Source organism: Poecilia mexicana, unplaced genomic scaffold, assembly GCF_051168715.1.
Source record: "Poecilia mexicana isolate PSO_F unplaced genomic scaffold, ASM5116871v1 scaffold_23, whole genome shotgun sequence".
Classification (NCBI taxonomy): Eukaryota; Metazoa; Chordata; class Actinopteri; order Cyprinodontiformes; family Poeciliidae; genus Poecilia; species Poecilia mexicana.
Genome location: NW_028263392.1, coordinates 13578701 through 13600353, shown reverse-complemented (window position 1 = coordinate 13600353; position 21653 = coordinate 13578701). Strand labels below are relative to the sequence as shown.

The 21653-nt window shown below is 38.0% G+C and overlaps 2 protein-coding genes across 5 annotated transcripts in view; both read left to right on the top strand.

Moving 5' to 3' along the window:
- Positions 1-12506, top strand: part of syt1a (synaptotagmin Ia) — a 151412-nt gene extending 138906 nt beyond the window's left edge. For all 4 annotated transcript variants that reach the window (XM_088003279.1, XM_014988554.2, XM_014988537.2 and 1 more), the window contains 2 exons: positions 4416-4549; positions 6929-12506. In XM_088003279.1, the coding sequence (XP_087859405.1) occupies positions 4416-4549; positions 6929-7135 (341 nt within the window). In that variant the 3' untranslated portion in view covers positions 7136-12506. The remainder of the gene's footprint in view (positions 1-4415; positions 4550-6928) is intronic.
- Positions 12507-14701: 2195 nt separating this feature from the next.
- cyb5r3 (cytochrome b5 reductase 3) lies at positions 14702-21622 on the top strand. The gene is made up of 9 exons (XM_014988580.2): positions 14702-14862; positions 15121-15246; positions 15353-15425; positions 16532-16638; positions 16722-16851; positions 19103-19186; positions 20123-20208; positions 20288-20387; positions 21052-21622. Exons 1-9 carry the CDS (start codon positions 14842-14844, stop codon positions 21222-21224), a joined length of 900 nt encoding a protein of 299 aa, XP_014844066.2. The 5' UTR covers positions 14702-14841; the 3' UTR covers positions 21225-21622.
- The last annotated feature ends 31 nt before the right edge of the window (positions 21623-21653 follow it).

Sequence of the window (21653 nt, the reverse complement as noted above, 5' to 3'; positions counted from 1 at the left end):
GGAGAATGCTGGTGTGAAGAGTTATGTTTGTGTTTCCTCCTCTTGCATACGCTAATAAATATTAATACAGCATTTTCCGGACTAGAGAGTGCACCTATAAGCCGCACCTGGCTATAAGCTACTGATATCTCCACCTCTCTGTTTTCCACAGGGAAATAAATCTATTAAGGATGCAACCATGGATTCGTTCACGCCGAGCTTTACGTGCAGCGGCTATCGATCTATCCTACCGGATCTGTAGCCCTCAACTTAAAAGCGGCATCAGATGAACGTCTTCGTGTGGTTTCCATGATGAGGGGGTTTGAGTTTGAAGAAATTTCTGTCATCCCTGCTGCTAGCATGTGCTTGTTCTAAATGAAAGTTAGCACTTTCTTCATTTATTTCCAATTTTGACTTCCAATGATTTACTTTCTGCTGAAGCGCCCCCTGGTGGCTGAAGAAAAATCCACAGAAAGCCGCACCGGGCTGCAAGCCGCATGGTTCAAAGCGTGGGAAAAAAGTACCGGCTTATAGTTAGAAAAATACGGTAGATGAAATGTGTTTTGAAGAATTTGGTATGAAGACAGTGATTAAGTCAGGTGAGCTAAACAGCTTAAAAGCTTCCACTGTGGGTCAGGCATGTTCCAGTCATGTAAACAAGACACACTATGATACTAGAGGTCTCTACTAGATAGGAAGGACCTTGTTAGTGTGGAGCACAGAGAAGAGTTTTTACTGTAAATGCTTGTGTGTTTGTTGGAGACATATGATTCACCGCTGAGCTGAATGTGTAAAACTGAACCGACAGCCACCCCTGGGTGCACCCACCATGGCAAATCCTAAATGATGGGAGGAAAGCTAAGATGACAGGCGAGCTATATTTAACTGAGCAGTATTGGTGTTCATTTGGCACAACTCTGCAGGCACCCACAGTGTCCACACTCGAGGGAATATCTGGAGACGTTCTGTATCTGTGTTCAAAACCTGTACTGTAGAATCGATTTTAGGCATCTCCACTCCGATGAGAGAGAAAAGGAGTCACCACTTTAAGCACTTCCCAGCTTGAAATTCAAAAAATTAGGAACTTGACTCTACTCTGCCGTGGATTTGGGTCAGAGCTTATCCACAATCCTGTCTAGCTTTCAGAGGAAGATGTATGGATCACTGATAGTGCACTCCCCTCCCAAAAAAAAAGACCTGGGCCCAGATCCAGGGCGCAGATGAGTAACCCTCTGGGCAGAGAAGACAAGTCCCCGCTGTACGCATATGTGAGGAAGCACTCTTGCATCACAAGAGCTCCCATTCAACCGTAAAATGGGAGCGATTACATCCGTCTGGGATGAGACGGAAAAATGGGCCGGATATGAGGTACAACGAGCCTCCCGAAACCCAATAATGCCAAACCGTCATCTGCTGGCTGCAAAGATAAGAGCATCTGGATGGCCCTGATGCGGCATCACATGCGTTTCCCTTTTCAGCATCAGAAAAGGGTTATCATGTGTAATCCCATTCAGCTGCTGCTTTGTATTTTTTGGGCATAAAGAAACAGTAGAACTGACTATTGTAGCTTTGCTTTAGTTCTGGATTTAAAAGCAGCGTGAATCAGGCTTTTAAAAAAAAAAACAGCAATAGAAAAACATTCTTCACTTTCTTTTATGCCACTGAGGAAAAAACCAGGTGCAAAAATTAAACAAAAACAAAACTATTTGAATAAAAGCACCATAATCCATTCTTGCCAGGCGTTTAAAATGCTATTATAGGGAGCACAGAAAATTCTGTAAGCCTTAAATATCTAAATTAACGCTGTTTTCCATTTTAAAACGGCGAACGTAAACTATCCTAGCAACCTAAATCGTGCTTTTATTGCTTTATAATGTTTGTTTTTGTCTCTTGGAACAATTAGGCCAAAGATACTGTTTATTACTGTTGGTGATGTGAGGCCTTGTTTTATTTTAATGAGGATTAGCCTACACTGTTTGGTATTTGCATACTTTATCCTAGTTTCTGATAATAAAAATATAATTTGTAAGTTAAATATTTATTTCAACTTTGCTTGTTGCTGTTTTATAAACCTTTTAACACATTTCAGCGTTCAATCTGTTAAATCCACAGTCCAGGCTCCATGTTGCCGTTTACTATAGTACGCGTTTGTGTTGGATACGTCGTACATGTGAATACTTTTGGATGCATTCGTTTCCTGTGACAACAGTCACTTCCACTCCCATGCACTCAGCCCTCCTTCACTGTTTTCATCTTCTCGGCGCTTCAGCTCCTCTCAGCAGGAGAGTAATAATGGACACCCACTCCATTAGAGGCCTGTTACCTTTTCACTCTCTGTCATCTATTTATTCTGCTGCTTTTCTCCATCCCCAATTCTGTTTACGCCGTTTTCTCTCTATTTTCGTGTCAGATGCCTTGCTCCAGTCCACCACTCTGCAGTCAGGCCCTTATCCCTCTAAATTGGATGAAAGATTAAAGGAGCTAAGCTCATTCAGTTGTTGCTGCTACTGGAAATCTTGCATTCTCTTCTAAGAATATTTTCTCTGCCATCCAAACGGGGCCTCTCCCAAACTTTATAAAGACTTTGTGCATATTGAATTCAGAGATAAATCCAGATTATCCAAGTCAGTGGTGTGTCATCGACTAATTATGAGATCGGATTCAGTTTTGGTGCTTATCCATTCTGACGCTCTGAGCCTTGGTGGAGGATATTGTTGGCTCTAGATCTCATTTGATCACTAATATCATTGTGGGTATTTGTTCCTTCCTCACATGCTTTTTACAAACCTGTTTTTCAAAATAGTCTGAGTTTCTTTTAGTCTTTTTAAAGTGATTTTACCAATAAATATCCAGCTTTTCTGAAGCATTTTGCTTATTTTTGTCCCCGTTTCTTCCTTACAATTAGAAGAACTTTAAATTTGATCAGCTATATTTTCCCTTTCCTGAATGTTGAGAAGAAAATGTGTAGTAATTTTTTTCCAAACTCTTAGGCCAATAAAAAATAAGAAATGTTAGAATTATTCAGAATTAATTGTATGAGTTAATTAGAAAAGTTTGCAGTATTTTAAGTTTAACATTATAATCTGAGATTAAACCAGTAATTGCTTTAGCAAATGAAGAAATGACCACAGGAGTTCAAAACTTATTAATTACACTGTAAATCTATAAATCCTCCTAATTCAAACACCATTAGACTGATAGTAATGCTAACCTGCTTACAGTATTTCTAGTGTTAAAAGTAAAAATTAATTGAGATTTTATGGGGGTATATTAGTAATTAGAGGGACCAGATTTGAAGCGAATAAAGAAATTTGATCCATAATTACTATAATCTTGACATTCTGAGATTACATTTGCTGGTTTAACAAACAACTTCTGGGGTAATTTTCTCTCAGAAGAATAAATATTCCTTCATTTTCCTCGTTTTTATAAAAGAGTCTAGCAGCAGTGCTGTGTATGAGGTGGAGAGGAATATAAATTGACAGGAGCGGTGCATATTATACCCAATACTGAATCCTTTTTCATCCTTTGTGGAAATTGCAGTGGACCTTGTTACATTCTTCTCCTGCCCATAGTTTAGTCTCATTAGGCTCCCTCTGAATGTGCAAATTAACTGCCTCACCTTGTCCCTCCTAATGGCTCGATTAAAGCCAAAATATAAAATAAAAAGCCTTTATTTCATAATTCGAAAAGATGATTGTTCCCGTCTTTAGGAATCCAATCTCATTTGCCGAGCTCCCCTCTTAAGTATAATTTTGGTTACAGTTTGGAGAACATAAACAAATTGGATGGATAAATGAAAGCAATAGGTGGCCTGCGGTTTCCAGGAGGACACTCAGCATGATTGCCAGAGAGTGGGAGAGGACGGACAAAGCAGACCAATTGGACGCCACTTCAGGTGGCGTTCGGACCGATGACAATGAGGCTCTTGAGAAGAGAAGGTTAACTGACTGATGCAAACACAAGAGGCTGATAGCCATCATTTGTAACCTCATGCAGAGCTGTTGATCTATTGTAGCATATATTTTCTAAGGATTTTACTCCTCTTAGCTTCATATATTTAATGGCTTTTGAAAGCCATTCTAACTGTGCAATATTAGCCCTGCAGCACAGCTGGTTGATACAGGAAGTTAGAAAAGTAGCAGTTATCGAACTGGTTCACCTATAAACCACAATATTCAAAGTCGGGGGTGACGGTTTATTTATATGTTAATTTTAAAAATAATTCATGTAAATATTTAGGTGTTGCTATGAAATACATCCACAACTGTATCCCTGTGAACAAGAGAAGTTTGGTTTGATTTAACTTCCGACAATGAGGACAAAAGGGGTCTTTTTATCCTGTGTATGTAAATTAACTGTTTCAGTTGCACACTGACGTTGTTTTGCAGAAGATTTCATTCTAAATATCAAATTTGTTTGCTCCGCTTTTCTAGATCCATACGTGAAGATCCACCTCATGCAAAATGGAAAGAGGCTGAAGAAGAAGAAAACGACAATCAAGAAGAACACCCTTAACCCTTACTACAACGAGTCCTTTAGCTTTGAAGTCCCGTTTGAACAAATCCAGGTACGTTTCTTCTGTCTTCAAAAGCCTGTCTTCTAATTGGTAAGTTGCCAAAAAGTTAGGGGGGGGGGAAATAATTTTTGTATATTAGCTCAAATAAATAGGAGTTCATTTAGCAAATAATCTTTTTCATCATAACAGTTTAATCAAAGGCAATTCAGTTTCAATCGGCCTCAGTTCTCCAATTAGACGAGCCAGTTGCTGAGTGGCTGTGATTCTCTGCACTCCGTTATTGTGTGCGGCATTTATCTCATTTATCCGTTTGTAGAATTTCTTACAGCGTAACGATCATCAAACCTATCAACATCAAGCTGATTTTAACCAAGTGTTACAGGAGGAAGGGAAAAATTTAGTCTTTAATTTAAAACAGGTAAATCCGATGACTCGGAAAGTATGAAAAAACAAACCAGATTATCTTGGTAATTGAGTGAAATTAATTAAACCCGTCACGGCTCACCAGTCATGAGTTTGATACCCCTAAATCAGATCTGATCGGATAAAAACTCATACCTGTGAGCCGGCTACCTGTTTATCACCACGGTGGATTGAATCGATTGAATCAGAAGCGTGTCATTGATTAAATTTATTGAACACTTTTCGGACGGCACTAAGCACACTTTAAAGACCTAATTTGTCTTGGGCAAATCAGTCAAACACTCTGAGCTGGCTGTAAATGTTAAACTAATGAGCTGTTTAAATATCTTCTCCATCGCCGATGGCTCCTGAACGCTATGAAATCTGCTGACTTTAATTACGTTCTCACACCCACATATCATCGATGTCTTTGAGGAACGCAGTTTAAATTGTCAATCTCTCTTTTTACTTCAACTTGTTACCTTTTTCCAACAAGTTACACTTTTATAAAAAGTGTTGAATTCATTTTAATTATGTTTTAACTCTGAGAAATGTTTCTGTTTTCTGTTTTATTTTTTGTTACACCTAAATGTTTCCTATGATTAACCTGAGTAAATACAAGTTTTTTTATTAAGCCTAATAAAAAAAATAAACCAGATTATCTTGAAAATACATTTTAAACATATTTAAAATGTATTTTCAAGACAGTAGCGTGTCTCCTGAACTCAACAGCTCCTAAACAACATTTGGTTAATCTAAACGGGAAGCAATACAGATTTACAAATCATAGAGCAAACGTATAAGAAGCTTTCTAATTAGAGTAACTTGTTTATCTCTGTTTGATGTGAAGAGTCAAAGCAGAAGATTTTGACTCTCCAGATGAAACCACTACATAGATTCAGACTGAGGAATTTCCATATTGATGAATCAAGGTGGTTCAGAATCAAAGGAAGCCTTATTTCAATAAGCAAACTGGAGGTGAACTGCAGCTATAAAGCCGAGCTAACCCCAACTGGCCTTGAGGGAGCCTTATTCAGTGTTTCATTACATGCTGTATTAGCCACGCTCTTTTAAAGCAGTGGCTTGGATCGCACGCGGGTGGCGGCGGCGACAGCGGCTCCATCTCAGTGTGCCGGTGGATCGAAACTTAATCAGGCCGCTTCGTGCGCTAATTCATATTCTGAGCTGTGGATTGATGCTCAGGTCACTCTTCTTTGCAGCTTCACTTTGAATAAACACACACTGGAGCTGAGGGCTGGAGTCCGAGGAATCAAACAATCAAGCAGCAGTCAATAAAACCCCTCTGCTTCTCTCAGAGGAAACTTTATGGTTTCTGTGGAATAAAGAGAAGCACGTGTAGTAAACATTATAGACTTGATGCGTGCAAAAGTGGAAAAACAGCAGCAGGGATTGTGTGCAGAAAGACATTCCAATGACGTTGGTGTTTTTAATTTATTGTTAAATGGGCATTATTATGTAAAATTTAATTTTTAGATCTTTACATCATCAAAAACACAACTGACGTGTTTCCTTGATTATTTCATGCATGTTTTATGAGTGTGAGAAAACCCCTCCCTCATGACTCCTTCAGACTAGCCAGTAGTAATTAGCAAACACCTGGTGGAACTGTGCATGTGCTGAGCTCGTTATACGAGCTACTTCTTAGTGCAACACTGGTAAAAACTTTGTTGGAGTTAATAGTGACGTTGTGTTGAGTTCCTAAAGGCAGAGATTCAGAAAGAGCTTGACTTAAAGAGACAGAGGCCCAGTTTCAAGCCATTAAATTAGAAAATCAAATTCCTTTTGTCATATTTGATATATACAGCATTTCTATCACAACAGGGGGTAGCATAGTTACTTGATTGTGCTATAAAATGATACAGTATCTGGAAAACACTGAAAGCATCAGTATTAGTGGTCCTGCAACAAAAATGTGCGGTTAGGGATTCCTAAACCAGCTGAGCGTTTCTAAAACAAAACTGCGCGTCTGCTGTCTTCCCCACCTCCCGTCTCTTCCTCCCACTGCAGAAAGTCCAAGTTGTTATAACTGTTCTGGACTATGACAAGATCGGCAAGAACGACGCCATTGGCAAGGTGTTCGTGGGCCTGAACAGCACGGGCACAGAGTTGCGCCACTGGTCCGACATGCTGGCCAACCCGCGGAGACCAATCGCCCAGTGGCACGTGCTGAAGCCCGAGGAGGAGGTGGACGCGCAGCTCGCCACCAAGAAATAGGCAGGGGCCACTTTCAGCTCCTTGCCTTGTAGTACTCTTTAGCCAGTTTGTGTAAATACCTCAGTGATATATGGGTCCATCCATCTAAGCCTCCCTTTACCTTCTGATTGCAGAGTAAATCAATCAAACGTCCCGCTTTTCTTTTTCTGTTAGGTTCTCTGTTTCTCTGATTTGATTGGTTTCCTTCTCTGAGCCCTTCACCACCACAACCAAAAGCCCCCTTCTTTTAAGCAATATGATCTGTATAGATAGCGCATGACTGAAAGAGTTTATTGTACCACAGTTGTATATATAAGTATGCAGACAAAAATGATTTCTAGTTTCTGTGTTTGTATGTTGTTACCCGTTTCCTAATCTGTGTATATCTCGATGTTTTTAATAAGATGTTCTATTTTAAATTATGTAAATGCAGATATAGAGGAAAGCTAATATTATATAACCCAGGATTTAAAAATTCTACCTTATTACTTTATTGCATTCCAGAGTAAAAAGACAATTAACTCCAACCTACGAGTGAGGGAAATGTTCAGATCGTAAAGGACGGCATCTGGCTTTAAGTTCAGCATCAAGCATAGAGAAACAGATGAATATAAACCAATACAAGGCCATTAACTGCTATGGTTCTGTTGGGGAAATTATGCTGGACATTTTACAAGCACATGACTCCTAATGACGTACTTAGTTCTCTACCAGGACCTGCAGTATTTGTTTGGGTTGAACAGATCACAGTTGAGTCTGTCTTCTTTTCATATTTGGCCAGATATTTTTGGTTTTTGTCAAAATTTGTTGAGAAACAGACCTGTTTGGGGGGGTAGAAAAAAAAGCACCAAGCTGTAGCCATTGTGCCCTTAATCTTGTTTGACAATATTTTGTTTAAACAGCCTTGTCGTAGTTGGAAGTGTTGCAGTTTAAGAAGGTTAAAAAAGAAAAAAAAATGCAGATCTGGTCTTAAGATGACTATTTTTTAGCGCAAATCAGCGTGTTGACTATTTTTAGTAAAGTGCGTGATACTTTTTATTTTTACGATCTTTTACTTAAGGCCGGCAAACACCAGGGGGAGCTCTTCTGTTATGATTCCCTTGCCTTCTAACAGTGGAGTGGCCTAAAAAAAAAAGACAAAAAAATCAAACTTTTCCTCAACTGAATGTTGAGCTTCTAAACACTGCCATTCAGGGGGGCGGCTTGACCTGAGAGCCTCTCTTCATGCACACTCCCACTTGCTAGTGGTCGTAGCTTCGGTTTTTTGGGAACAATGTCTCTGGCTGCAGTGGTGCCCTAAATCGCAGTCTTTGCTTTGCGTTGCCTTCTCACAGCGACAATAGAGCTAGCCATGTTTTACTGCCAATTTTAACTTTTATGTGGCTGCTGTTTTTGCACTGGACGTCTTTGAAACTCGTTCTAGAGAACATGTTTGCTTTGTGTTGGGACACCTGCAGGGGGAGCCAGAGATCCTCACAAGGACAAATTGCGTTGGTTTTTTTTTAAGCAGGCAAGGAATTAAAAATCGAGGTGTGGGGAAATTGGCCCATCAATTTAGTAAACCGTACATTAGTAGCATTGGTTTGTTTTTAGGGGACATTTGCAGGCTCTTTATGCTCAGAATATAATTTCGGATTATATTTTTTTCAGTTTTAAGTGAACAATTCAACTCCAGTGCTCAAAAATTATGCCGTTTTGCTTGCTCTAAAACAAGAAGTCAAACTTTTCTCCTAAACTGCTCTCAAACTGGAGTGTAAACCACTCCAAGAGTACTCAAAATAGAGAAAACGGGCTTTAATCCATATTACAAGGGTACAATTTGAAGAAAAGATTCCTTAATTCCTTAATATGAAGGATAAGAATCCAGTGTGTGCATACAGTTTTTATAACTACAGTAACAGGTTGCAATTTGTACAGAAAATTCCCTAAACTGGGAGAACAGACCGCAACCGGTATGAATGGTTTTCAAACCTGCAGATTCTAATCCATGCATACACGTTCCCAAGCTGACAGGATGCATTCCCGTCTAATCTGAAGGAATGGATTGAATCCTTACTGTTGGGTTTTCAAACTGCTGGAATAGATTCCAATCTGTGCTTCCTAAACTGAGAAGATTTGCATTGCATGGTTAGGTTTCCTCAACTAAACACGACTGATTGCAATCGTACCTCTTTCAAAACTGCAGGAACAGACAGCAGTTGTTCATGGAGTTTCTTTTACTGATGAAACCGACTGTAATCCACGCATGTAGTTTCCCAGTTTTAACGAGTAGATTGTTGTATGTGTTTAGTTTTCCAAAGTGAATGTTTGAATTTCAAATTGTAGTTCTTGAGTAGGTTTGAAATCTGATCACATTCAGTACATCTGGTTTTCTAAACTGTGAAGAAACTGACTGCAAATTCCTCTGTACAGTTTTCTAAACTGAAGGAGCAGCTGGCAATCTGTGTATATTTTTTATAAACTAAAGAAAGGTACAATAATTATGCACAGAGGAGATAAGCTGTGTAGGTTTCCTAACCTAGAGCTCACTTTGCAGTCCATGCATAACTTTTATAAACTAAGAGAACAGATTTCAAACTGCGTACAGTTTCCTGAACCAGCAAAACGTATTTCCCCCGCCTCCATTTTTTTATTCCACCTCCTTGCCTGTGTTGGGCTCCGCACCATTAGGCCAACAGCTTCAAATTACTTTTGTCGCTAACCTGGAGAGCAGGGAAACAACCGTAAAAGTTAATGGTCTGCTGTGTCCATCGTGTCCTTTACTTACGGGTCCAATTAGGAGCAGAATAATCCATGAAAACCATGAAGTCTCTTATCTCGGAGGAACCTCTTGCATATACTCGATGCTTATATTTCAGGAGGACTTTCTAAATGTTTTCAATGTTATTGTGTAGTTGATAGCACTATTATGAAAAAGCTACTTGTCATTCCATAGGAGTCTCTGAGGACTGCTTTGTGTATCACTGTGACTGCCGTGTGTGCTTAGAGATGTAGATTTATCAGTAGGTAGCGAGTTTGTTCTGTAGTGATGTCGTAGCGTTTAACGCCATCCCCCCGCCCCCTTCTACACGCAACCAGAGAGACAGAGTGAGCGCGCGCACGCCGCCGCCTGACGTCGCGCGTTTTTATCCGAGCGGGTCGCTTTCACACAGCATTTTGTTGAGCACTGTGCAATACTTGTATGTTCATCCCATAGTGTAAAAATCAGCGAGGATGGCGTTTGTCCTTCCTGGTGAGGCGGTACGGACCGTAGATCCAGCCTGTTCATCTCCTTTTAGGGTTTTCCTCCCTCTTTTCTTTTATTTTTTTTTCTTCGCAGGTTCGTTTTTCTCCTCTTGCACACAATTCCAGCATCAGACGCTTCAGGGAGTCTCAGTTCAAAACCAAACAAGATAAATATCCCTAAAAATGCCATGTATATATCCACATCATGTCAGAAGTAAGTAAAACGGTGAGATAAATATATCTATTTAGCAACTAGTATCATTCAACATTTTAAATCTCATTATTAATTTTCTGCCTTATTAAGTCAAAATCCCTTTTTTATATTTGAGAAGAAACTTTGAATGTACAGTACAAACTGTGTTGGTGTAGATTTCTTTAATCGTGAGATTATTAGATGTACTTTGCACTTTTTGTTGTAACAAAAAAGTACACATAGTAACTTAAATGATTTTTAAACTCTACATTCATAACCTGTGTGAGGTGAAAGCTCTCCCCGTCTATAAAGCTTCAACCATGAGGGCTAAAAGTGTGTCAATTCAATAAAACCAAAATAATTTACATTTATGAATAGATTCAGGAAATATTTTTTTCTATTTAAATGCATGAGTAAATACACAATGAAATCACTATTACTTTATATTCTTTGCTATAATCAGTTGTGAAATGAAGGCATAAGCTGTGCTACAACTCTTATCCAATCACATCGTGTATAGCTGCATTAGCCCTGCCCACCAATTTGAAGAAAATTAGTCATGTGCTGCAAGTCCAGAACTATGAAAAATTAAAATACATCTTTAACTTAAGATCCATTAAGTTACATCTTAACAATGAGTAAATGTTGTATATTAATTGAATTATTGAAACATTTAAATAATTTGAAATGATGTATTTTCAATTTTATTTGAATTATCACACATTAATGTGTAGTTATTCTTGACCAAGTAGGAAACTGGAACAGATACATGAATATATTATGTGTATATTTTATGATAAAATTATAATATTTATATAAATGGAAAAAAAAACATTTAATTGTCAATTTGTTAAAATACATAATTAATTAATTAATTAATTAGATTGTAAATGTGGAAATCATAAATAAAACTTCCAATTATTTTCTCTTGAAATTATGTATTACTTTAGTTTTTAATTATTTCATATTTTCTGTGTCCATTATTAAGTAATTTAATTTAAATTTCATGTAATTTATAAGATTAAAGAAAATCATGAAATGGTTCAACACAAAACAATTAAATGTGAATTTTGATTTTTTTTTCCAAACATTTTATTTTCAAATTGAATAAATTACATATAAGAAAGTATTTTTTTATTTCTTGTGCTTCTAATTATCACACAACAATGAACAAATTAATATTGAATTGTCTCACTTTTGGCCATCAATACATCTCCTCTCTTGGACTTGAGAGAATTTTTTTATTTGACATTTTTCACATGTTAGATCCATTAAACCAACAACAGCTTCAGATTTCAAAAAGGAAAAAAAAACTGTAAAAGGATTAAAGTCCGAGGCCTCAGCGAATCCAGGCCAATTCTGAAGAAATTATCCGATCAAACAGAGACACATCAGGGAATTCAGTAACGGAGGGCAGCGTAGCAGAACCCATCGGATCGTGAGGTGGAAAAAAAACTTCACTAAACAAAAAGCCATTATTACCTGCACTGCAGCGCCACGCCCTCCCCCCACCCCCGTAATACGGTTTCCTACCAAAGCGTGCAAGTATAATCAACACAATAAAAAAATCTCCCCTGGAAAAGCTGATCAAGCTCTCTGTGTGACAAGATTCTCTCCAGTGACAAAGCCACACTGACCTTTCAGAAGCAAAGCTGTGTAAAGTATTAGAATCTGATGCTGTAGAAAGATCCTAGTTGCCTTTGTGTATATCAACTGCCTGCTTGAGTATTTTGTGTGTGGAAGTTTTCTCTGTAATCTCGTAGAACTGTTTGGGGTGTTTTTTCCTGCCATATCGCTCGCAGCCAGAGCGGGCCGCTGACGGTTATATTTGCTGTGTATACCTTCATTTTCTGATGAGGTGTTTTACAGTTTCGTTTCACTTTGTGTAGTGATTCACTCTGTGGAGTTTTCTGACTGTTGTTATATAACTTCATATACACAAATGATCAATAAAAATGTTTTATTTCCTGTTGATACGTCTCATGTTGTGTTTTCTCAACTGAAAAGCAAAAATCCTTTTTCTTGATGTTTTATGTGCGGTGCATGAAGTATCGCCTTGCATCAGGAAGGTCCAGGATTCGAATCTTGCGTGGAATTTGCTTGTCCTCTCTGTGCATGCATCTGTTCTTTCCAGGTTTTTCCTTTTCCAATGGCCGCTGAAGATGGCCACTGACCCCCCAGTGACCCCACATGAACAAGCAGGAATCCACCAAATCCCAGGCAGTGTGTTAAAAAGACTAACACTGCCATCTGCTGGGAACAAACAAATCCAACCACCTCCATGAAAATGTATGACATCTCTTTACAAACAAAAATCTGAAAAATGTTGCCCCTTTGCTCTGATTTCCCCAAATAAAATCTGGTGCAACCAGAAGGCTTCAGGAATCATCTAGTGGTCTATCGTTCAGTCTGTCACCTCTAAATAGTGAAAATGGGAAAATACCGCAAAACCTAAATGGCCATCCACCTCAACTATCTGTCAAGAAGAGCATTAACTCTGGAGACTTGCAGAGATCCACAGCTCAGGTGAAATTCCCCTACTAAAACATATTCACCAAACTCTGGGCGGTGAGGATTCTTTTCTTCAGGAGAAACAAAGAAGCTGGTGAAAAAAGTTGAGGCAAAGATGGAAGCGGCTAAATAATAAAACTGATATGAAGGAGTCTCCATGAGAAGATCAAACACAAATTTATTGAGGCTTTTGCAGAAGTAGAACAAAAAAGGATTATGACTCTAAACATACATAGGAAATATTGTTTCAGAAAGGCCTAGTTAAAGTCCAGGCCTAACTCTAATAAGAGTTGACAAGTCTGAAGCATTGATGTTCATAGCCTTTTCAAGTAGAATCACGGCACACTTTTCAAGGATTTATGTGAAACATTTTTAAAACGGTGCATTAGGACTACATAGAGTTGGTTTTCATAAAATCTAAATAAAATGTACTGAAGTATTTGGAACGATGTGGTCAAATAAAAAAAAGTGTTTGCAGAGCTAACTTTGAAGTAGCTTACAGAAAGTCACATTTGTAAATTTGCCTGTGGCTTTTTATTCACGTTTTGCATAATTTGCACAGAATACTGTGCTAATCTTCATCAAATGAAAGATAAGAAAAACAGAAACCATTAGAACTTGCATATGTTGTTAACCTACTGTCATGCTTGCTGCAGTTTGTTCCGACTGCAAAGTTTAAAGTGACAAGTGAAGCAGTTTGTCTGCACAATATGTTTTAGTGCCTGGTAGAACAAATGTGACATTTGTTCTACAAGGTGTTGGTTTGACACAAAGTAAGATAAATGATGTCACAGCTGCAGGAGGAAATGGTTGATATGTGTCACTTATCTAGCAGCGATTATGAAGCATGTCAGCTAAAATAAGGAGAACTGTGTTCTACATGAACAGAAATATAAATTGGGTCAGAGTGCATCTCCACAGTGTGCAGTTTTTATGTTGCTAAAAATTAAATAGGAAATATGCTTAGTTTTTACTTAGTCGTTACTTTTAGGAAGTGTCTGTGAAAAAAAGCAGCAAGACATAACCAAACGTCTTCATGTTTATATATCATTGCATGTTTGTTTTTTTTAACTGGTTTTATTTTGAAATCCATGTCTGTTACAAACTTCATGAACACCGTTAAGCTTTCTGCAACTAACCATTGATTAAGCGTTGAAGCTATTTTTATACCGTTTTAATATTCATCTACTTATGAACAAAACTTTGGAATTATGTATAAAAATCAATAAACTTGAATATATTCAAAAAGTTATTTTTAATAATTAGCCTTACTTTGTTCATTTACCCATGTTTACATATGATGTATTTGAAAATAAAAACTAATATATATTGAATTGGCTTATGATTAGGCTATCAAAATATCTCCTTGATTTATTAAGTATTTCGGTTTTGTGAGAAACTGAATTTTGGGGTTTCAGAATCAGATGTTAACAGATAAGGTTTTAAATGTACCACTCTGAAGTGAACCTTTATTATATACCTTGAAGTTGTTTGCAAGCTTCCATAATCAAGAAAAAGAAGAATCGTTTTCACTGTTTAGCTAAATTATTTAAATTAATATTCTTTAAATTCTAGTTTAAATTACTGATGTACAGTCGGTTTGAGCTTAGTTTAGCGTAGTGAAATGTTTACATACAAATGCTTTCATTTTGAAAAGCTGTAACCGGATGTTGTTTCACGTTCAAACACAGTGACCACCTAAACTTCCGTTACAGCTCAGACAGTTGCAGCATTACACTCCTCCCGAGCTGCGCTCTCAACAAGCAAGCAAGCGTCTAGTTGTCTGAACGGACTGAAAATGTTGTCTTACATCATCGGGGTGAGTTTTGTTCTCTTTTGCAACATTATTTAACTCGTTTAACTTTAGCTAACTTCTCAGAGCTAACATTAGCCAACACGCAGTTTTCCCCACATGAAGTCCAGTCGGCCACCCCGCAGGAATTTGCGTGACTCATTTCTCCTGTTGAGGGGGGATTAAACTAAGATGACTTTTAGCAGTGACAACGCCCCGCAGGGCTCCTGCACAGCCTGTAGCTAATGCTAGCCGGTGGTCTGCTGTCTGACCTTCATCTCACAGCTGATCCGAGGCGGCTTTGACAGCATCATCAACCTCATCTTCAGGCTGCTGTTCTCCAAGAAGAGACCTGCCATCACCTTGGAGGACCCCAGCATCAAATATGCGCTCAGGTTAATCGACAAACAGGTAAGAAAGGGGCTGTTTAGCAAAGTCTGCTAATGTCTGCAAACTCTGCTGGTGCGTTCACGTGACAGCTGAGGTATTTGAGTTGATTGTGTTTTGTATGTTTTAGATTGTGAGTCATGACACCAGGAAGTTCCGCTTTGCCCTGCCTTCTCCTGAACACGTCCTCGGCCTGCCTATTGGTCAGTATGAGCTCCTAAAACACACATACACAATTTAGGCCAAAAGACTACGTATTAGACTATTAGAAAGTAATTGTGGAAAGAAAATCACACACATTATTAGCTCTTATGACTTTATTTCCACCACTAAGGCATGATTTTGTGCACAACTAGTAGATTTCTTGTGACCGAGTCCCTCCACCCATTGATCTGCAACAAGAGTTGCAGTAGGCCTCTTTGCTACTGATAACCATATCTTAATATTGCAGTTGTGCTAAACAGTTGCAAAACATATCAGAAATATATTGTCATTATGATACTGATGTGTGCAGTAGGGGTGGTCGATATGGATTTAAATTTGTAGCACGATATTTTGGCGTGATATTGTGACGATAAAAGTAACAATAAGAGTTGTTTATTTTTTCATGACTGTGACTGTGTCTCACAGCAATTATAGCCCCACTAACACAAATACTGCTTGTAATGTGATTACAAATAGGAATGCAATCACATAAAGAAATGTGATTGCATCACTAAACTGCGGTATTTATTGACGTTTTCATTGACCAAACTGGACAAAAAGTAAAACCATCAACCCTGACAATAGGGACTATTTTGGGGTGTTTAAACAGCATTAATTGGAATTTATTTTCATAATGTATTCCGACGACAAATTTACTCACGCTAGTGAGCTTTTACCTTGTATTAATATTGCAAAGGACTGGATTAGATTCCAGTGCAACACTCTGTTGGATGGAGTCTCTCACCAGAGTAAAGTGCTAAAGGTCAGAGTTTTGGAATCTCCTTTGTTGATCTATATAATGTTCTCCAGCAAACAGAAAAGCTCTATTTATGCTGAGAAAAAAAATAACACCCAGGTGGACTCTTCTCTGATAAGGCAGCTTTTAGAGGAAATGAAGTGGAACTTAATAAATACACATTTTACAGATTCTCAATTGTAAAAACTTTAAAAACCATTTATCATTTTCCCTCTGTTGCATAAAATTTATTGAAGTGCAAACAAGATTGTAAAAGTTCAAGGGTTTTAACTTTTTCAAGTTTTAGTGGCTTTTCTCGAGTTGCAAAAGCGAAATATAACCAGTATCCATCTCTGCTCTCGTCTTCAGGGCAGCACATCTATCTGTCCGCTAAAATAAACGGGCAGCTCGTCGTCCGCCCGTACACACCCGTCTCCAGCGATGATGACAAAGGCTTTGTGGACCTGGTGGTGAAGGTGAGTCCAGAAGCAAGTCGCTTCTCTGTCTACGTATTGCATATTATGGATTTAAATGTCTTTTATCTGCTTTTCTTTAACAGATTTATTTCAAAAATGTTCATCCTAAATTCCCAGAAGGTGGGAAGATGAGTCAGTATTTGGAGAGCCTCAAGCTCGGCGACACAATTGACTTCAGAGGACCCAGCGGTCTTCTCACCTACGAAGGCAAAGGTGAGAGCTTAATTTTCACCTTTAGAAAAAATAAAAAAGGGTTTGAGTTTCCCATCTACTTTTTTTTATAATAAACTGGTGAGACAGTTCTAAAATGTACAGAATGTTTCAAAGCTAAAATCTTGAAAATTAAACTCAAATGAGCTTGGAGTCATTAGACATGTAGACACCATGTTAAGAAAAGAAAGAGCCTTTACGTGCTGAATTAGCCTGATTGCTAACAGCTGCTCGTCTTTGGTGTCTGAGAACCAGGGCTTAAAGAGCTCCGGCCGGCGACCGGATTTCCGGCTTTTGACCAAACGGTCCGCCTCAACCAAACTATTAGACATAATATAAGGATAGACGCCTCATGGACCGCTCTTGCCTATTGTCGCTGACGAGATTTGGGGCGGCCATCTTGGAGCGGTACTCCACTCCACTCAGCGTTATGTGTTTAGCAGCACAATGACTTATCAGCGCATTTAATCGATCATAACACACTTTTTTGTTACTGGAAACCATATTCAAACATCTATCAAAGCTACATTTATAAACAATTGTATTTTTTAAGTTTGTTTTTAATACATAGTTCATCATATTTAAATATGTTTAGTGGCTATAACAATAGAATAGGAATGGAATATTCTGATATCGATGTATGATGAGCATATTACAAAGCACACAGCCGCTCATAATGTATTTAATAAATTATTTAGCAATATCAATACATATTTATATAACTATACAAACACTAATATATAAAGATTAATAATGGCACAAATAAATAATGATTAATACTGAATTATATATATATATATATGTTTTTCAGCAGACGAGTCCAAAATCCGATGTGAGATTCATCCGTGCTGCAGTGAATCCGTCTCTCTTTATAGATTTCTCCCTCTTCTTCCTCACATCGTGTCTTTAGGAAACTTTTAAAACAAAAACGGAAGATTTAGGATGTATCTTACTTTTGACAGAGTGAAAAATATAAATAATAGTCTTTACCACCTGTGTAAACTTTGCCGGTGAATGTTAACACATAATATAAGTTTTATAATATATGTTACATTGTTTCATTTCTAATATAGGCCCTTGTGTCAGATAATCTAAATCAATGTTAGAGAATAATTAATTTTTTAAGATTTACGGAATAGGTTTATGTCAGTCTGCCTTTTCCCCATCGATACGCCCTGCACCTTAGGGGGTTAAAAAACAAACAAACAAAAAAACAAACAAAAAAAAAAAACGACACGCACATTGCGCAAAACTCTGAAACAGGAGAAGCGGGACATAAAACGGAGCGACGAACTAGATGTGAATTATGGCATAAAAACAGAGAAATCCGACGCTGAACAGTGAAAAATCAACACATGATGTGAAAAACAAGACGATTAGGCGGCGCAGCAGGTGATGAGTGAAGATTAATGATGGTCAATAAATGATAAAATAAAAATAGCAACAGAAAGAAACTAAAGTGGACATGGCAATAAACCAAGAGAGGACAATACCAATCAAAGGAAACTAAATGGAAATGAATGAAGAACAAAATGCAACAATAAACTAAGAAACTAAAGTAAATACAGAGGAATAAACTGGTATGGCAAGACCTTTAGAGCAATAATTAATACAGAGACTGTATGGCAAGAATAAACACACCATTTCCAGAAAAAGGCAAAATAATATTGATGAAGTGCCATGGGTTTGTTGAGACCACATCTAATACTGAGAATAAATATATCTTACAGACCATAACACTAAATAACTTATCACTTATTTATGTTTTTAATTAGATTTGATAAATTTATTTCTTCAATATTACTTTTCATGTCAGTGTTAATGTCATAAGGTTGACGACTCCATGACGCTTTCAATTTGACTCATTAGGATTTGATTAAGAACCAGATTTGTTCTTTGTAATTTGAGAAACACTGATTTCGTTGGTAATATTGCATGTTCTAAATTACTTGCAAAAACAGACTGAAAGGACTCGTATTTAATGTTGAGGGATTTTTGCCTGTAAGGCAAACCTTTAGGGCACAGACATTTTACATTTTGTTTTGAGTTGAAATGTACTGAAGTCTTTAAGTTTGAGTGTTTAGCTTGTTAATTGTATTGTTAGAAGCAATTGTTTGCACTCAAAGACACTTTTTATTAATCTGTGGCAATAGCAACGGTATAGTTAATTTCTCTCACCACTATAAGTTTCAGGGTCAGGATTTCTTTTTACTTTAAGCCCTGCTGAGAACTGATCCTGCTGCTGTTTCTCCAGGTGTTTTTGCCATTCAGGCGGATAAGAAGTCTCCAGCTGTGACCAAGACGGCCAAACAAGTGGGCATGATCGCTGGAGGAACAGGTGAGCTAGAAAAACTCACATCTGCACCATATCTGCTTCAGAGATAGTGTTATGCTGCAACTACTGCTAATTTGAGCTACTGTTTGCTTTCTGTCGTATCAAACCAGTCAGCTAATTCTGTGAGCGTCTAGTGCAGCTCCTTAGATGTTATATCTCTATAACCACCTGAGATGATTGATGTGAAAATCCCAGCAAATGGGAAGTTTAGATGGACATGGGTGATTTGTTCCAGTTTCAGTTAAATCTTTGAAAAACCACAAACATTACTCAACTGTAAAAAGGAGATTCCTGGAGAACTATGACCTGAAAACTTGAAATACCAAATGACACATCTGTCTGGTGTTTGTTGAAGTTATTTCATAACTAGGCTAAAGAGCAAAACCTTTGCTTTCTAACTCTTTCATAATAAAAGCATAAAAACTGGACAATACAGGCCTGATTTGAGAGCCTATTTTCCTGCAAGTATAGAAATCTCTTGACTTCATATAACAATGCTGAAATGTACTTTAACAATTTTATTTTCCACTGTTAAACTGGAAAAAATTTAACTTAATTTATGATGCATAATTACTTTTAAACTTTCACATGCAACAAATCTGAGGTTCAAAACAAAAGTAATTTACATGCAGTTGATCTGTTAATATCCTGAAACTCAACTCATGGTTCTTAATGTGACTGTCCCTCAGAGGCTTTTTATTCAGTTCGTTTAATGCCTAACAGTTTTTCAATCATTTGCTTGTGGAGCTGATTTGATGCTGCAGAGTTGAGATTTTATCACGAGGAACTTTCATGTGTGATTCTCATGAGTTCTGATTAATCTGATCAGCTGACTCTTTCAAACACAAACGGCTCCATTATTTAGTCACAAATGTTTATTTTAACAGAAAAACTGTGTAGTTACTCATAACACCAGAGGCTTTCTTGCTCTTTCTGCAGGAATCACCCCCATGCTGCAGCTCATCACTGCCATCATGAAGGACCCGCAGGACCAAACGGTGTGTCATCTGCTGTTCGCCAACCAGGTGAGGTCCACAATTTATCAATAATGTTCTGCACATCTGAAGGGACCGCTGCATAATAACCCAACTCCTGTGTCCACAGAGTGAGAAGGACATCCTGCTGAGAGACGAACTGGACGAGATTCAAGCCAACCATCCAGACCGATTCAAGCTGTGGTACACAGTGGACAGAGCGCCTGAAAGTAAGTCCTGGAAGAGTGTTTCACCTGAACTCTGTCAGGTTTAAAGCACTTCAAATGTCAACGAACCATTTAAATGTTGAGATGCAAACTATTTTTAGCTATAAAACTACTAATTTAAGTCTGTAAATGCATCATGTGATTCACTTTTAGTTGAGTAAGTCACAAGCAAATGACTAAATACATAGCCTTGAGGAACTCCAAAATCTAGTTAGATTTTCAGTTTAAACAAACTTAATGCAGGATCACATAATGTAGTTAATGTACAGTGTTGCACATCAATCTGCGCTAGTGGAACTCAATAGAAATGTATAGTTTGTTGTTGCTAAGTGCAAATCTTGCATGATCTGTGTGTTGAGCTTTTTTAGTTCATGGTTTGTAAACTTACCAGATTTTGACCAGTTTAAAAAATGTAAGACTTGAGGTTTACATGATAGTATTTTTGCCCAGGTACCTAAGCAAAGTTAATTTCACAGCAATAATAGTAATGTGAAGTTTTCCTTTGTGTGGGAAAAGTGGCACCCTCTAGTGGACTAATGAGGTTAAAGATTAAGTCAGAGGTATATTTATTTACAGCTGAACTGTCAGTTCACTTATTTGTAGTTTGAATCCTCACTTTTCTTAATATTCAGCTTCAAATGTGACATTGTAACTTTTCTGTGCTCAGACTGGGCGTACAGCCAGGGCTTCATCAATGAAGACATGGTGAGGGAGCGTCTGCCCCCTCCTGGTGATGACGCGCTCATCCTGATGTGTGGACCTCCACCCATGATCCAGTTCGCCTGCAACCCCAACTTGGACAAAGTGGGCCACTCCCCCAACCGCAGGTTCACCTTCTAGACATCCGTCCGTTTGGAGCAAAAGAGGTTTGGATGTTTAAGGGCTTTGTTATTGTCTCTGTCCTGAAGGCACTAAAGCAGAGGGATTTGCACAGTTTATTTATACAGCGATATTATTGATGCAAAGGAATAGCAGCTAGGACCAAACCACGGGGCAAGAGTTGGGAATCATGTTGAGATGGGATTTTTAGTTTGGTGTTGAGACATTTAAACAAAGTTGCTGTGGCTGTTCATCCAGTGCCTTAAAAACCTGCAGAATTCTGTGTTTAAGGTCATCACTGCTTCATTTCTCTTGAATGCCACCAAGTTGAACATGTCAGTTTTTTGCTAAATGTTACCTAAATTGTAAATCTGGTTGCTTGTAACATGGAGTATAAAAATCTGTTGCTACTGAAGAAATGTCTGGGGTTGTTTTGGGACAGAAACGAGA

Bases quoted from the DNA above. Each gene is read 5' to 3' on its own strand.
- cyb5r3 (XM_014988580.2), top strand. From the start codon at position 14,842: ATGTTGTCTTACATCATCGGG. The intron at 14,863-15,120 runs GTGAGTTTTGTT...TTCATCTCACAG, and splicing joins TGTTGTCTTACATCATCGGG to CTGATCCGAGGCGGCTTTGA. The intron at 15,247-15,352 runs GTAAGAAAGGGG...TGTATGTTTTAG, and splicing joins TCAGGTTAATCGACAAACAG to ATTGTGAGTCATGACACCAG.